The following is a 15,000-nucleotide window of genomic DNA, read 5'->3' on the forward strand; positions in this document are numbered from 1 at the left end:
CTTTTTTCCCCCTCCTCCATTCGCAATTTGCTGGTTACGATAAGACTAAGGTCATGCCGCATCATTGGTAAACAGATAAACAAAGGCGACAGATCTACTTATCACGCCGGGATAGATAGAGGTGATTTTTTTCCCCAAGTAAACAAGTGATAGAGGTGATTTCCTACGTAAACAAGGGAGATTCTGAGGATGAGGAGGAGGAAGAGGAGGACTCGTCGGGGTAGCGGCTTGTCACTTTGTTTTCTTTTTCCCCCCGAGACGTTGACATTTTGAACCGCGTTGTTGAATCTGTAATTCATCAAAAATGCATGACACTGATTGTGGACTTGATGTATTGCGGTGTGCAGTGCAGTGAGGATCTCTGCACTGAAATACATAAAGTAAAAAAGAATACTGGTGGGTGGGGAATGTTGAAATATTTATCACGGTAATATAGCAAAAAGACACACAGCTTCCCAAACTTTTGAGGCGGTTTTATATAAAACAGTGAGTTGTTCGGGGGGGATGTGTGCTGAAGTGTTCTGTGGAGCTGTTATCTTCGCTCCGAGTTCAGATCTGATGCTCCGTTATGGAGCTGGCATTCCGTCAGAAATGGACATATTCTCTCGGTATTCTCCGGTGGTCCGTCCAAGTAAATGCCAGGGAAAAGACCACAGGGCTTGTTATCCAACCTCTGTCTGCTCTGGGCGCGTTGCAGGTGGAGGATGCCTGGAAGGCCACAGAGTTCACGGTTCTCACTCACCGCGACGCGCAGGACGTCTTCATCCTGGGCGGCACTGACGACATCCAGGTAAGGAGGGGAACCAAGACACAGGCACTTCGTGACTTGTGTGCATGTGTGTTTATGCATGTATGTGATGGTTTGTGCGAGTGCTTATCCATGTGTGTGATGGATTGTGTGTGTGTGTGTGTGTGTGTGTGTGTGTGTGTGTGTGTGTGTGTGTGTGTGTGTGTGTGTTCTTCTGTATAACGGTGCTTGTGGTTGACGGTGTGTGCATGCGTGTGTGTGTTGTGTCGTGGTGTGTGTTTGTGTGTGCATGTTTATGCATGCATGTGATGATTTGTGTGTGTGTGTGACAGGGTGTTTTTGTGTGTGTATTCCTGCATAACGATGTTTGTGAGTGATGGTGTTTGCGTGTGTATGCTTATGCATTTGTGTGATGGTTTGTGTGTGTGTGTGTGTGTGTGTGTGTGTGTGTGTGTGTGTGTGCGTGTGCTCCTGTATAACAGTGTGTGCGGGTGACGGTGGGTGTGTGTGTGTGTGTGCGTGCGCTCCTGTATAACTGTGTGTGCGGGCGACGGTGTGTGTGTGTGTGTGTGTGTGTGTGTGTGTGTGTGTGCGTGCGCTCCTGTATAACGGTGTGTGCGGGCGACGGTGTGTGTTTGTTTTCATGAAAAGTTGGGACAAATCTCTGGACAAACACCAACAAAGTCAGGACGTGTTGAAATCTCAGGACAAAATCATGGTCCTGACTTTTCTGACCATACCACAGTGATCCCCAGCCTTAAATAATGCATCTAGTGCAAGAATCTCACTTGTCCTAAATTTTCATGATTTCCGGAAATATTTTGTGTAAGTGTGTGTAGGTTTTTGCTCAACTGTGTGAACGCCAACTAGTGGTGACATTTGGGACTTTCAAACACTTTGCGGTCACGTGACTTTATGTCCTGACATTTCATATTTTCCTGATCACACACTCCTACCTCCTAACTGAAATTCGCATTGTATTAATGCTATTAATACTAATACAAGACTACAACAACATTGCAGTCCAGGCAATATCGCCATAGGGTTAGCCCAAAATTGATTGAAATAATTTCGCGTCAAAGTTAGCTATATTTAGACCCCGGCACCGTGGCAACGCTTCAAACGAACGTTGGACCGCCATCATGCTGTTAGATTCTCGCGCATCGGCGTCCTGCATCATCGTCTCGCTAGGCTGGTTCTAGGGTAACTCCTCCCCCAACAATGGGCCTATCTCACAACTTCCTGGTTCGGCGTTCGATTTTGCCTTCACCGGGTAAAGTGACTTCCGGTCGCGTAGTCCATGATATTTGACAATGGCGCAGTCAAAAAACAAGAGCTTCTGTTGTGTACCTCTATGCGCCAATTCCAAACAAAAACAACCGTATTTGCATATCCACGACTTCCCAACTAATACAGACCAAAGACAGCAGTGGGTCAGGGTGATCAGACGGGATGAAGGAGTTAATTTCGTGATTCAGAAGGGGAGTACACTGGTCTGTAGTCGGTATTTCTCAGCGGCTGATTATACCGACGGGAGTGCTAGGCTGAATACTAGATTCAAGATTCAAGATAATTTATTGTCATTTCAGCCATATACACAGTATACAGTGAGATGAAATAGCGTTTCCCAAGAACATAAGGTGCAACATAGAGCGACAATAATAACAACATTAAAAACAACAACAACATGCTACATATAACCAGTAAAGTGACAGCGTGGAATTTGTAGTGTGGGAATATAAATATGAATATGTGTCTGAGTAGTGCGGGAATATAAATATGAATATAATAAAATAAATATGAATATAAAAAAAATAAAAATACTGGAGCTGTTCCCAGTCGTTTTGACTGGAACAGCTACACCACAGCCCTGAAAAAAACAGATGTGTATAAACGGGTGTCAGCTCGAAAAGCTGCCGCACATCCTCAAATCGCAACTTGGGAAAACCCACCAGAGAAGTGGCGAAGAAACGGTCCATTTTTGCATTGACGGCAATACAAAAATGACTTCGCCGGAAGAATTTTTACCCGGTGTGACGTCATTTCCGATTTTTGTGAGATAGGCCTATTAGACCACGACGCGGGGAAAGGTTGGCGGGAAAATTGACCTACCATACATTTCCCGCGAAGACGACAAGAATACCGTCCTTGACCTTAGAAGAGAAGCAGACGCGGAACTAGCGGAGGTATGTTCATCATTATACTTGTGTTGATGTAAATATGCAGCAATACGTTTGTCCAATATTTGTTCACCTCAACCGCAATTTGTATGTTTCTATGTTTTGTCATTCCTGGGAAATTGTTTACAATTTAAGGGTGAGAGTACTGATCCAAATAATCAAGTCTTTTCTGGGACCCTGTGAATAGATAAGGAAGTAGATTTCCTTAAGTTTCAAGCTTTAACTGAAGATGTGCATTAGTGAATGTTAAACATACAATTGTTTAAGTTTGCATTTATATTCATGTTAGAAACACATACAATAACAATACAGAATACATTACAAATAAAATATAAATAAATAAAATATCACTGAAGAGTAGAATTTGTGTTGGTACATCTAAACTCTGTAGCAGTGAGGAGAACTCCTATGTAGCAACTTAATCTGATACTTTAAGTCAGTCACTATCATGGAGTAGTAGCAATATTAGTGTAGGATAGTAGAAGTATTATAGTAGTAGTAATAGTAGCAATAGTAGTAGTCAGACCATTGTGAATAACAAGGACCAGGAATTTACACAGTTGATCATTGTGGACCAAGTGATTGAATTGTCAACCTTACTAGGTTGACTGTGTACACCCCCCCCCACCCCAAGAACTTTCCCTTCACCAAAGCCAGCCACTCAAATTAAATTGTCAAGTGGTTTTCTTTTTCTGAGGCATGATTGGGAAAAGCTGGCAAACCACCGCAAGGTTGGAGAGGAGCATCTGACATCTTCTTGTGAAGTTGTTAGCACACCAAACATCATGGAAGTACAGGTAAGGACTGATTTGAGAATGGTGGTTCTGTGGTTTGAATGCCATCTTCATTTTGATGCCTCTAGCTTGTGTTTGAGGCTGGGATTTCATACAGGCTTCATCAGTGTGTGTGGGATCACATGGTGGAAGTGATCTGGATTTTGTGAAGGAATACAAGATTTTATAAAGAGGAGCAACCTGCTATTGAATAATGTTGATGAAAAGATGATACAATTCAATCACTTGGTCCACAATGATCAACTGTGTAAAGCTGGTGTCTATTGCACTCAATAATCCGATTTTTTCCTTATGAAAAGCTGCCAAGCCCTTTGCCTCAACCTGCATCCAGCACGTCTGTCGAGACCCATGGATCCCTGATCGGTGAACCTCCAGCAAATGCACAGGTATGATCTCCTAATAACTAGGACTATATAGGAGTACACACATTATTTCACTACTCCCCCCATGTTATTCTTAGATCCTATACACATTCTGTCCAACATTGTGGCCGTTTGATACTACCATGGGCAGCTGGAAAGGACCCCCAAATATGGCTACTGTGGTTGCCTCAAACACTGACATAAACATTCCTTAGTGAAAAATGGTCACAAGTAAAAAATGTACTGACTTTGTCCAGAGTGTGTGACTTCTGTCAGAACGAAAATTTTACCCTGATGTCCTAACATTGTTTAACCGAGGATAGTGTGAGTGTGTGAGATATGTATGTTTATGTCCTGAAATTGTTTTGCAATGAAATGTCTATGGCATGGAGTCCTTGTTATTCACAATGGTCTGACTACTACTATTGCTACTATTACTACTACTATAATACTTCTACTATCCTACACTAATATTGCTACTACTCCACTTCCGTGTCCCAATATTGTTCAATCAAGGATTGTGTGAGTGTGAGATATGCAAGTTTATGCTTTGAAATCATTTGGGCATTAAATGTTTATGGCATAGAGTCCTAGTTATTCACGTGGTTCTGACTACTACTATTGCGAATAACTAGTAGTGTAGTACTTTTACTACTATGCTATTACTACTACTACTGTTCCTACTTCTACAACCACTAATACAACTAGTATGGTAATACTATACTATTACTACTTCTACTGTTCCTACTACTTCTACTACTACATTTAATGTTCCTACTACTACGGCTACCGCTGCCAAATTTGACTCTGATGTCCAAATTTTGTTCCCTCAAGGATTGTGTGAAGTATGCAAGTTTATGTCCTGAAATAGTTTTGCCATGAAATGTCTATGGCATGGAGTCCTAGTTATTCACGTTGGTCTGACTTCAAGTATAAAAGTGTATTTATTATTGAACTGAGTATTTGCTGTTTGAATAGTTGGTGTGTACTCCCTTAATTGGATTCATCTTTTTCTAAATAGATTGCAAGCTCCCCTCTTCTTCCAGCCAACCGCAAGGTTGGAGAGGAGCATCTGACATCTTCTTGTGAAGTTGTTAGCACACCAAACATCATGGAAGTACAGGTAAGGACTGATTTGAGAATGGTGGTTCTGTGGTTTGAATGCCATCTTCATTTTGATGCCTCTAGCTTGTGTTTGAGGCTGGGATTTCATACAGGCTTCATCAGTGTGTGTGGGATCACATGGTGGAAGTGATCTGGATTTTGTGAAGGAATACAAGATTTTATAAAGAGGAGCAACCTGCTATTGAATAATGTTGATGAAAAGATGATACAATTCAATCACTTGGTCCACAATGATCAACTGTGTAAAGCTGGTGTCTATTGCACTCAATAATCCGATTTTTTCCTTATGAAAAGCTGCCAAGCCCTTTGCCTCAACCTGCATCCAGCACGTCTGTCGAGACCCATGGATCCCTGATCGGTGAACCTCCAGCAAATGCACAGGTATGATCTCCTAATAACTAGGACTATATAGGAGTACACACATTATTTCACTACTCCCCCCATGTTATTCTTAGATCCTATACACATTCTGTCCAACATTGTGGCCGTTTGATACTACCATGGGGAGCTGGAAAGGACCCCCAAATATGGCTACTGTGGTTGCCTCAAACACTGACATAAACATTCCTTAGTGAAAAATGGTCACAAGTAAAAAATGTACTGACTTTGTCCAGAGTGTGTGACTTCTGTCAGAACGAAAATTTTACCCTGATGTCCTAACATTGTTTAACCGAGGATAGTGTGAGTGTGTGAGATATGTATGTTTATGTCCTGAAATTGTTTTGCAATGAAATGTCTATGGCATGGAGTCCTTGTTATTCACAATGGTCTGACTACTACTATTGCTACTATTACTACTACTATAATACTTCTACTATCCTACACTAATATTGCTACTACTCCACTTCCGTGTCCCAATATTGTTCAATCGAGGATTGTGTGAGTGTGAGATATGCAAGTTTATGCTTTGAAATCATTTGGGCATTAAATGTTTATGGCATAGAGTCCTAGTTATTCACGTGGTTCTGACTACTACTATTGCGAATAACTAGTAGTGTAGTACTTTTACTACTATGCTATTACTACTACTACTGTTCCTACTTCTACAACCACTAATACAACTAGTATGGTAATACTATACTATTACTACTTCTACTGTTCCTACTACTTCTACTACTACATTTAATGTTCCTACTACTACGGCTACCGCTGCCAAATTTGACTCTGATGTCCAAATTTTGTTCCCTCAAGGATTGTGTGAAGTATGCAAGTTTATGTCCTGAAATAGTTTTGCCATGAAATGTCTATGGCATGGAGTCCTAGTTATTCACGTTGGTCTGACTTCAAGTATAAAAGTGTATTTATTATTGAACTGAGTATTTGCTGTTTGAATAGTTGGTGTGTACTCCCTTAATTGGATTCATCTTTTTCTAAATAGATTGCAAGCTCCCCTCTTCTTCCAGCCAACCGCAAGGTTGGAGAGGAGCATCTGACATCTTCTTGTGAAGTTGTTAGCACACCAAACATCATGGAAGTACAGGTAAGGACTGATTTGAGAATGGTGGTTCTGTGGTTTGAATGCCATCTTCATTTTGATGCCTCTAGCTTGTGTTTGAGGCTGGGATTTCATACAGGCTTCATCAGTGTGTGTGGGATCACATGGTGGAAGTGATCTGGATTTTGTGAAGGAATACAAGATTTTATAAAGAGGAGCAACCTGCTATTGAATAATGTTGATGAAAAGATGATACAATTCAATCACTTGGTCCACAATGATCAACTGTGTAAAGCTGGTGTCTATTGCACTCAATAATCCGATTTTTTCCTTATGAAAAGCTGCCAAGCCCTTTGCCTCAACCTGCATCCAGCACGTCTGTCGAGACCCATGGATCCCTGATCGGTGAACCTCCAGCAAATGCACAGGTATGATCTCCTAATAACTAGGACTATATAGGAGTACACACATTATTTCACTACTCCCCCCATGTTATTCTTAGATCCTATACACATTCTGTCCAACATTGTGGCCGTTTGATACTACCATGGGGAGCTGGAAAGGACCCCCAAATATGGCTACTGTGGTTGCCTCAAACACTGACATAAACATTCCTTAGTGAAAAATGGTCACAAGTAAAAAATGTACTGACTTTGTCCAGAGTGTGTGACTTCTGTCAGAACGAAAATTTTACCCTGATGTCCTAACATTGTTTAACCGAGGATAGTGTGAGTGTGTGAGATATGTATGTTTATGTCCTGAAATTGTTTTGCAATGAAATGTCTATGGCATGGAGTCCTTGTTATTCACAATGGTCTGACTACTACTATTGCTACTATTACTACTACTATAATACTTCTACTATCCTACACTAATATTGCTACTACTCCACTTCCGTGTCCCAATATTGTTCAATCGAGGATTGTGTGAGTGTGAGATATGCAAGTTTATGCTTTGAAATCATTTGGGCATTAAATGTTTATGGCATAGAGTCCTAGTTATTCACGTGGTTCTGACTACTACTATTGCGAATAACTAGTAGTGTAGTACTTTTACTACTATGCTATTACTACTACTACTGTTCCTACTTCTACAACCACTAATACAACTAGTATGGTAATACTATACTATTACTACTTCTACTGTTCCTACTACTTCTACTACTACATTTAATGTTCCTACTACTACGGCTACCGCTGCCAAATTTGACTCTGATGTCCAAATTTTGTTCCCTCAAGGATTGTGTGAAGTATGCAAGTTTATGTCCTGAAATAGTTTTGCCATGAAATGTCTATGGCATGGAGTCCTAGTTATTCACGTTGGTCTGACTTCAAGTATAAAAGTGTATTTATTATTGAACTGAGTATTTGCTGTTTGAATAGTTGGTGTGTACTCCCTTAATTGGATTCATCTTTTTCTAAATAGATTGCAAGCTCCCCTCTTCTTCCAGCCAACCGCAAGGTTGGAGAGGAGCATCTGACATCTTCTTGTGAAGTTGTTAGCACACCAAACATCATGGAAGTACAGGTAAGGACTGATTTGAGAATGGTGGTTCTGTGGTTTGAATGCCATCTTCATTTTGATGCCTCTAGCTTGTGTTTGAGGCTGGGATTTCATACAGGCTTCATCAGTGTGTGTGGGATCACATGGTGGAAGTGATCTGGATTTTGTGAAGGAATACAAGATTTTATAAAGAGGAGCAACCTGCTATTGAATAATGTTGATGAAAAGATGATACAATTCAATCACTTGGTCCACAATGATCAACTGTGTAAAGCTGGTGTCTATTGCACTCAATAATCCGATTTTTTCCTTATGAAAAGCTGCCAAGCCCTTTGCCTCAACCTGCATCCAGCACGTCTGTCGAGACCCATGGATCCCTGATCGGTGAACCTCCAGCAAATGCACAGGTATGATCTCCTAATAACTAGGACTATATAGGAGTACACACATTATTTCACTACTCCCCCCATGTTATTCTTAGATCCTATACACATTCTGTCCAACATTGTGGCCGTTTGATACTACCATGGGGAGCTGGAAAGGACCCCCAAATATGGCTACTGTGGTTGCCTCAAACACTGACATAAACATTCCTTAGTGAAAAATGGTCACAAGTAAAAAATGTACTGACTTTGTCCAGAGTGTGTGACTTCTGTCAGAACGAAAATTTTACCCTGATGTCCTAACATTGTTTAACCGAGGATAGTGTGAGTGTGTGAGATATGTATGTTTATGTCCTGAAATTGTTTTGCAATGAAATGTCTATGGCATGGAGTCCTTGTTATTCACAATGGTCTGACTACTACTATTGCTACTATTACTACTACTATAATACTTCTACTATCCTACACTAATATTGCTACTACTCCACTTCCGTGTCCCAATATTGTTCAATCGAGGATTGTGTGAGTGTGAGATATGCAAGTTTATGCTTTGAAATCATTTGGGCATTAAATGTTTATGGCATAGAGTCCTAGTTATTCACGTGGTTCTGACTACTACTATTGCGAATAACTAGTAGTGTAGTACTTTTACTACTATGCTATTACTACTACTACTGTTCCTACTTCTACAACCACTAATACAACTAGTATGGTAATACTATACTATTACTACTTCTACTGTTCCTACTACTTCTACTACTACATTTAATGTTCCTACTACTACGGCTACCGCTGCCAAATTTGACTCTGATGTCCAAATTTTGTTCCCTCAAGGATTGTGTGAAGTATGCAAGTTTATGTCCTGAAATAGTTTTGCCATGAAATGTCTATGGCATGGAGTCCTAGTTATTCACGTTGGTCTGACTTCAAGTATAAAAGTGTATTTATTATTGAACTGAGTATTTGCTGTTTGAATAGTTGGTGTGTACTCCCTTAATTGGATTCATCTTTTTCTAAATAGATTGCAAGCCAACCGCAAGGTTGGAGAGGAGCATCTGACATCTTCTTGTGAAGTTGTTAGCACACCAAACATCATGGAAGTACAGGTAAGGACTGATTTGAGAATGGTGGTTCTGTGGTTTGAATGCCATCTTCATTTTGATGCCTCTAGCTTGTGTTTGAGGCTGGGATTTCATACAGGCTTCATCAGTGTGTGTGGGATCACATGGTGGAAGTGATCTGGATTTTGTGAAGGAATACAAGATTTTATAAAGAGGAGCAACCTGCTATTGAATAATGTTGATGAAAAGATGATACAATTCAATCACTTGGTCCACAATGATCAACTGTGTAAAGCTGGTGTCTATTGCACTCAATAATCCGATTTTTTCCTTATGAAAAGCTGCCAAGCCCTTTGCCTCAACCTGCATCCAGCACGTCTGTCGAGACCCATGGATCCCTGATCGGTGAACCTCCAGCAAATGCACAGGTATGATCTCCTAATAACTAGGACTATATAGGAGTACACACATTATTTCACTACTCCCCCCATGTTATTCTTAGATCCTATACACATTCTGTCCAACATTGTGGCCGTTTGATACTACCATGGGGAGCTGGAAGGGACCCCCAAATATGGCTACTGTGGTTGCCTCAAACACTGACATAAACATTCCTTAGTGAAAAATGGTCACAAGTAAAAAATGTACTGACTTTGTCCAGAGTGTGTGACTTCTGTCAGAATGAAAATTTTACCCTGATGTCCTAACATTGTTTAACCGAGGATAGTGTGAGTGTGTGAGATATGTATGTTTATGTCCTGAAATTGTTTTGCAATGAAATGTCTATGGCATGGAGTCCTTGTTATTCACAATGGTCTGACTACTACTATTGCTACTATTACTACTACTATAATACTTCTACTATCCTACACTAATATTGCTACTACTCCACTTCCGTGTCCCAATATTGTTCAATCGAGGATTGTGTGAGTGTGAGATATGCAAGTTTATGCTTTGAAATCATTTGGGCATTAAATGTTTATGGCATAGAGTCCTAGTTATTCACGTGGTTCTGACTACTACTATTGCGAATAACTAGTAGTGTAGTACTTTTACTACTATGCTATTACTACTACTACTGTTCCTACTTCTACAACCACTAATACAACTAGTATGGTAATACTATACTATTACTACTTCTACTGTTCCTACTACTTCTACTACTACATTTAATGTTCCTACTACTACGGCTACCGCTGCCAAATTTGACTCTGATGTCCAAATTTTGTTCCCTCAAGGATTGTGTGAAGTATGCAAGTTTATGTCCTGAAATAGTTTTGCCATGAAATGTCTATGGCATGGAGTCCTAGTTATTCACGTTGGTCTGACTTCAAGTATAAAAGTGTATTTATTATTGAACTGAGTATTTGCTGTTTGAATAGTTGGTGTGTACTCCCTTAATTGGATTCATCTTTTTCTAAATAGATTGCAAGCTCCCCTCTTCTTCCAGCCAACCGCAAGGTTGGAGAGGAGCATCTGACATCTTCTTGTGAAGTTGTTAGCACACCAAACATCATGGAAGTACAGGTAAGGACTGATTTGAGAATGGTGGTTCTGTGGTTTGAATGCCATCTTCATTTTGATGCCTCTAGCTTGTGTTTGAGGCTGGGATTTCATACAGGCTTCATCAGTGTGTGTGGGATCACATGGTGGAAGTGATCTGGATTTTGTGAAGGAATACAAGATTTTATAAAGAGGAGCAACCTGCTATTGAATAATGTTGATGAAAAGATGATACAATTCAATCACTTGGTCCACAATGATCAACTGTGTAAATTCCTGGTCCTTGTTATTCACAATGGTCTGACTACTACTATTGCTACTATTACTACTACTATAATACTTCTACTATCCTACACTAATATTGCTACTACTCCATGATAGTGACTGACTTAAAGTATCAGATTAAGTTGCTACATAGGAGTTCTCCTCACTGCTACAGAGTTTAGATGTACCAACACAAATTCTACTCTTCAGTGATATTTTATTTATTTATATTTTATTTGTAATGTATTCTGTATTGTTATTGTATGTGTTTCTAACATGAATATAAATGCAAACTTAAACAATTGTATGTTTAACATTCACTAATGCACATCTTCAGTTAAAGCTTGAAACTTAAGGAAATCTACTTCCTTATCTATTCACAGGGTCCCAGAAAAGACTTGAAGAAAGTCCTGATTCCACCCTACAAACCACCATGAGCCACACAAAACCAAGTAATGAAATACATTCAGAGTAACAGTGACAGTTGATTCAGAAATTTAAAGAGGTCAATTGTATATTATGGCTTTGAATGATAACGATCAATTGAGGCGTCTATTGGCATATACAATTCGAGTGAAAACATTCTTTGTTGTATGTTCCTTACCAGGTGCAAATGTAAACTTGAGGAGGAAGTGGGAGACTGCTGAAGTCCAAGCAATTGAAAGACATTTAATGGACTACATAAGGGGATGTAAAGTTCCTGGAAAGAGGCATTGCATGTCTTGTCTGTTGAGTGAACCCGTCGCACTGAAACATCGGAATTGGTCCGGCATAAAGTATTACGTCAACAACCGTATTGTTGCCCTGAAAAGAAAAATGAGCCAATAGGTCCGAGCAAAGCAGGGCTGTTCTTGCCCTTCTGCTTTTGCTCAACGCAACATGTTCTAAATTAGTTTTGTTAATTCACAGACAACTGTGACTTTTTATACATGTCTATGTATATGTATACAAGTGAAAACGAGTGAAATGAAACCTTGAATAAAACATTCATTGGGATTAACTTGTTTGCGACATGGTTTGATTAAGTTGTACCCATAGTACCCAGATTTAATTTTTGTCCTGATTTGTTAGTTTGGATGAGAAAAATTGTATGTGTATGCTAGTCCCAAAAAGTCATATAAATCTGACAATGTCCCCATATGTAGGTAAATTTCATTTAATTGAAAAAAAGGACTTAGGTAAAATATAAACAAATGGCTATTATAAGGATTTTTTTTTAAAAAGGAAACTGTTTTTAACTTGTCTCTACGACCTTCAGAAAGGCACGTCCCCATATGTAGGTGGTTGGTCATGTGTCCCGTCATGTCACAGAAACAAGTATGTGTGTGTGTGTGTGTGTGTGTGTGTGTGTGCGTGCGCTAATTGCGGTGTACTTGGACAGGTGCTTCTGGATGACAGCATCATCAACATCGCGACAGTGGAGTCGTCCCGCCATGTTGGGCCCATCAAAGCCAGGGTGGAGGAATGGCACAAGAAGCTGTCCCTGTTCAGCGACACTCTGGTAGGCGTGGAACACGCCGGCCAAGCCGCTGGCCGTCTGAAACGCTCGGGGAGACTCGGGACAAGTTCGGGAGCTAATCTGTTCGGTGTGCTCAGCCGTGATGGAATCTGTTGGAGCCGCGCGGGCCGCGCCTTGTCCGACTCAATGTGCAACGTCTGAGGGCGCCGGCGTCTTGTGTTGGCGAATCAGAGCCTCTGATTGGTTGTGTGCCGGCAGCACGCCCAATGCAACTTTTCTGCTGAACGGGTCAGACGATAGGCAGCAGAGTGGTCGGATGAAGGCAGTTGGTTTGACTCTGGGTGGTCTGTAGGCCCCTTAAAAGATAAATTATGGGATCCCGGGATTGTTATCCAGAGTCGGTTCATTTCAAAGACTAGAGCGCTTGATTAATACCAAACCCGAGAATCATCAGTTGTTTCGGTGAAGACAAGACTAGAGATCAATGGTCTGTCTCTCAACTGATGTATGGATCGCGTAAATGTTCACACTGATCACGCGTTTGGGAAATACGAGATCCCCGGTGGAAACAGTGCGGTATTTACATGCACAGTGAAAGCGAGTATTACCATGCTGTTCTACAGTCTTTTCCTTGCGATGATCAGGCACATTTTAATGAACACCTTCGGGAGCGTTGAACACACAAGCCGTTTGTTCTCTCTTCTTCTACTCTAATAATGCTCTCTCCCTGTTAGTCCTCATTCTTATTCTCCACCTTTCACACCCTCTCCCCCCCACCCTCTCTGTCCATCCCCCACAACCTCCTGTTACATCTGTCCTCCCTCTCCCCCTCCCTCTCTCCCTCCCTCCCTGTCCCCCTCCCCCCCTCCCTCCCTCCCTCCCTCCCTCCCTCCCTCCCTCCCTCCCTCCCTCCCTGTCCCCCTCCCTCCCTCCCTCCCTCCCTCTCCCCCTCCCTCTCTCCCTCCCTCCCTGTCCCCCTCCCCCCCTCCCTCCCTCCCTCCCTGTCCCCCTCCCTCCCTCTCCCCCTCCCTCCCTCCCTCCCTCCCTCTCCCCCTCCCTCTCTCCATCCCTCCCTGTCCCCCTCCCTCCCTCCCTCCCTCTCCCCCTCCCTCTCTCCATCCCTCCCTTTCCCCCTCCCTCCCTCCCTCCCTCTCCCCCTCCCTTTCTCCATCCCTCCCTGTCCCCCTCCCTCCCTCTCCCCGTCCCTCTCTCCATCCCTCCCTGTCCCCCTCCCCCCCTCCCTCCCTCCCTCCCTCCCTGTCCCCCTCCCCCCCTCCCTCCCTCTCCCCCTCCCTCCCCCCCCTCCCTCCCTGTCCCCCTCCCCCCCTCCCTCCCTCCCTCCCTCCCTGTCCCCCTCCCCCCCTCCCTCCCTCCCTCCCTCCCTGTCCCCCTCCCCCCCTCCCTCCCTCCCTCCCTCCCTGTCCCCCTCCCTCCCCCATCCTTCCTCCTTCGTTTCTTCTTTCCCTCTCTCTCTGCACAACTGTCTGCCCCTCCGTTCCTCCCTCTCCCCTCCCTCCCTCCCCCCTCCCCTCTCCCCTCCCTCCCCCCCTCCCCCCTCCCCTCTCCCCTCCCTTCCCCCCTCCCTCCTAGGATGAGTGTCTGACGTGCCAGAGGAACTGGCTGTATCTGGAGAGCATCTTCTCCGCTCCGGACATCCAGCGGGAGCTGGGCGCTGAGGCCAAGATGTTCCAGCAGGTGGACAAGTCCTGGAAGGAGATCATGAGGAGGGTCAACATGCAGCCCAACGCCCTGTGGGCCGCCACCCAGCCCGGTGAGACCCTGGGGGCGGGGGTGGTGCACACTTCCTACAGTCGAGGGAATCACCCACAGAGAAAAATGTGAGAAAGGAGTCAGGAGGAGGAGATGGGAAAAGGAAGCCAGCAGCGTGACCTGGTGGACGCGCACGTGCGCACACACGCACACACGCACACGCACACACACACACACACACACACACACACACACACACACACACACACACACACACACACACACACACACAGACACACACCTAATTACAGGGAAAGCTAAAATGTCCTATTCCCTTCCCTCTTTGCCACCCCACAGGTCTACTGGAAATCTTTCAAAACAACAACGCTCTACTGGACCAGATACAGAAGTGTCTGGAAGCTTACCTGGAGTCCAAGAGAGTTATCTTTCCCAGGTGGGGGGGGGGGGCACAC

General features: G+C 43.0%; 1 protein-coding gene across 1 annotated transcript in view; it reads left to right on the plus strand.

Annotated features, from left to right (window-relative positions):
- Positions 1 to 15,000, plus strand: part of dnah6 (dynein, axonemal, heavy chain 6) — a gene marked incomplete at both ends in the record, with an annotated part of 97,616 nt that overhangs the window by 14,763 nt on the left and 67,853 nt on the right. The window contains 4 exon segments of the mRNA XM_079730391.1: positions 698 to 790; positions 12,740 to 12,859; positions 14,408 to 14,588; positions 14,885 to 14,981. Of these exon segments, the coding sequence (XP_079586517.1) occupies positions 698 to 790; positions 12,740 to 12,859; positions 14,408 to 14,588; positions 14,885 to 14,981 (491 nt within the window).

This window comes from Pollachius pollachius (assembly GCF_949987615.1).
Source record: "Pollachius pollachius genome assembly, chromosome: 2".
In the NCBI taxonomy this organism is placed as follows: Eukaryota; Metazoa; Chordata; class Actinopteri; order Gadiformes; family Gadidae; genus Pollachius; species Pollachius pollachius.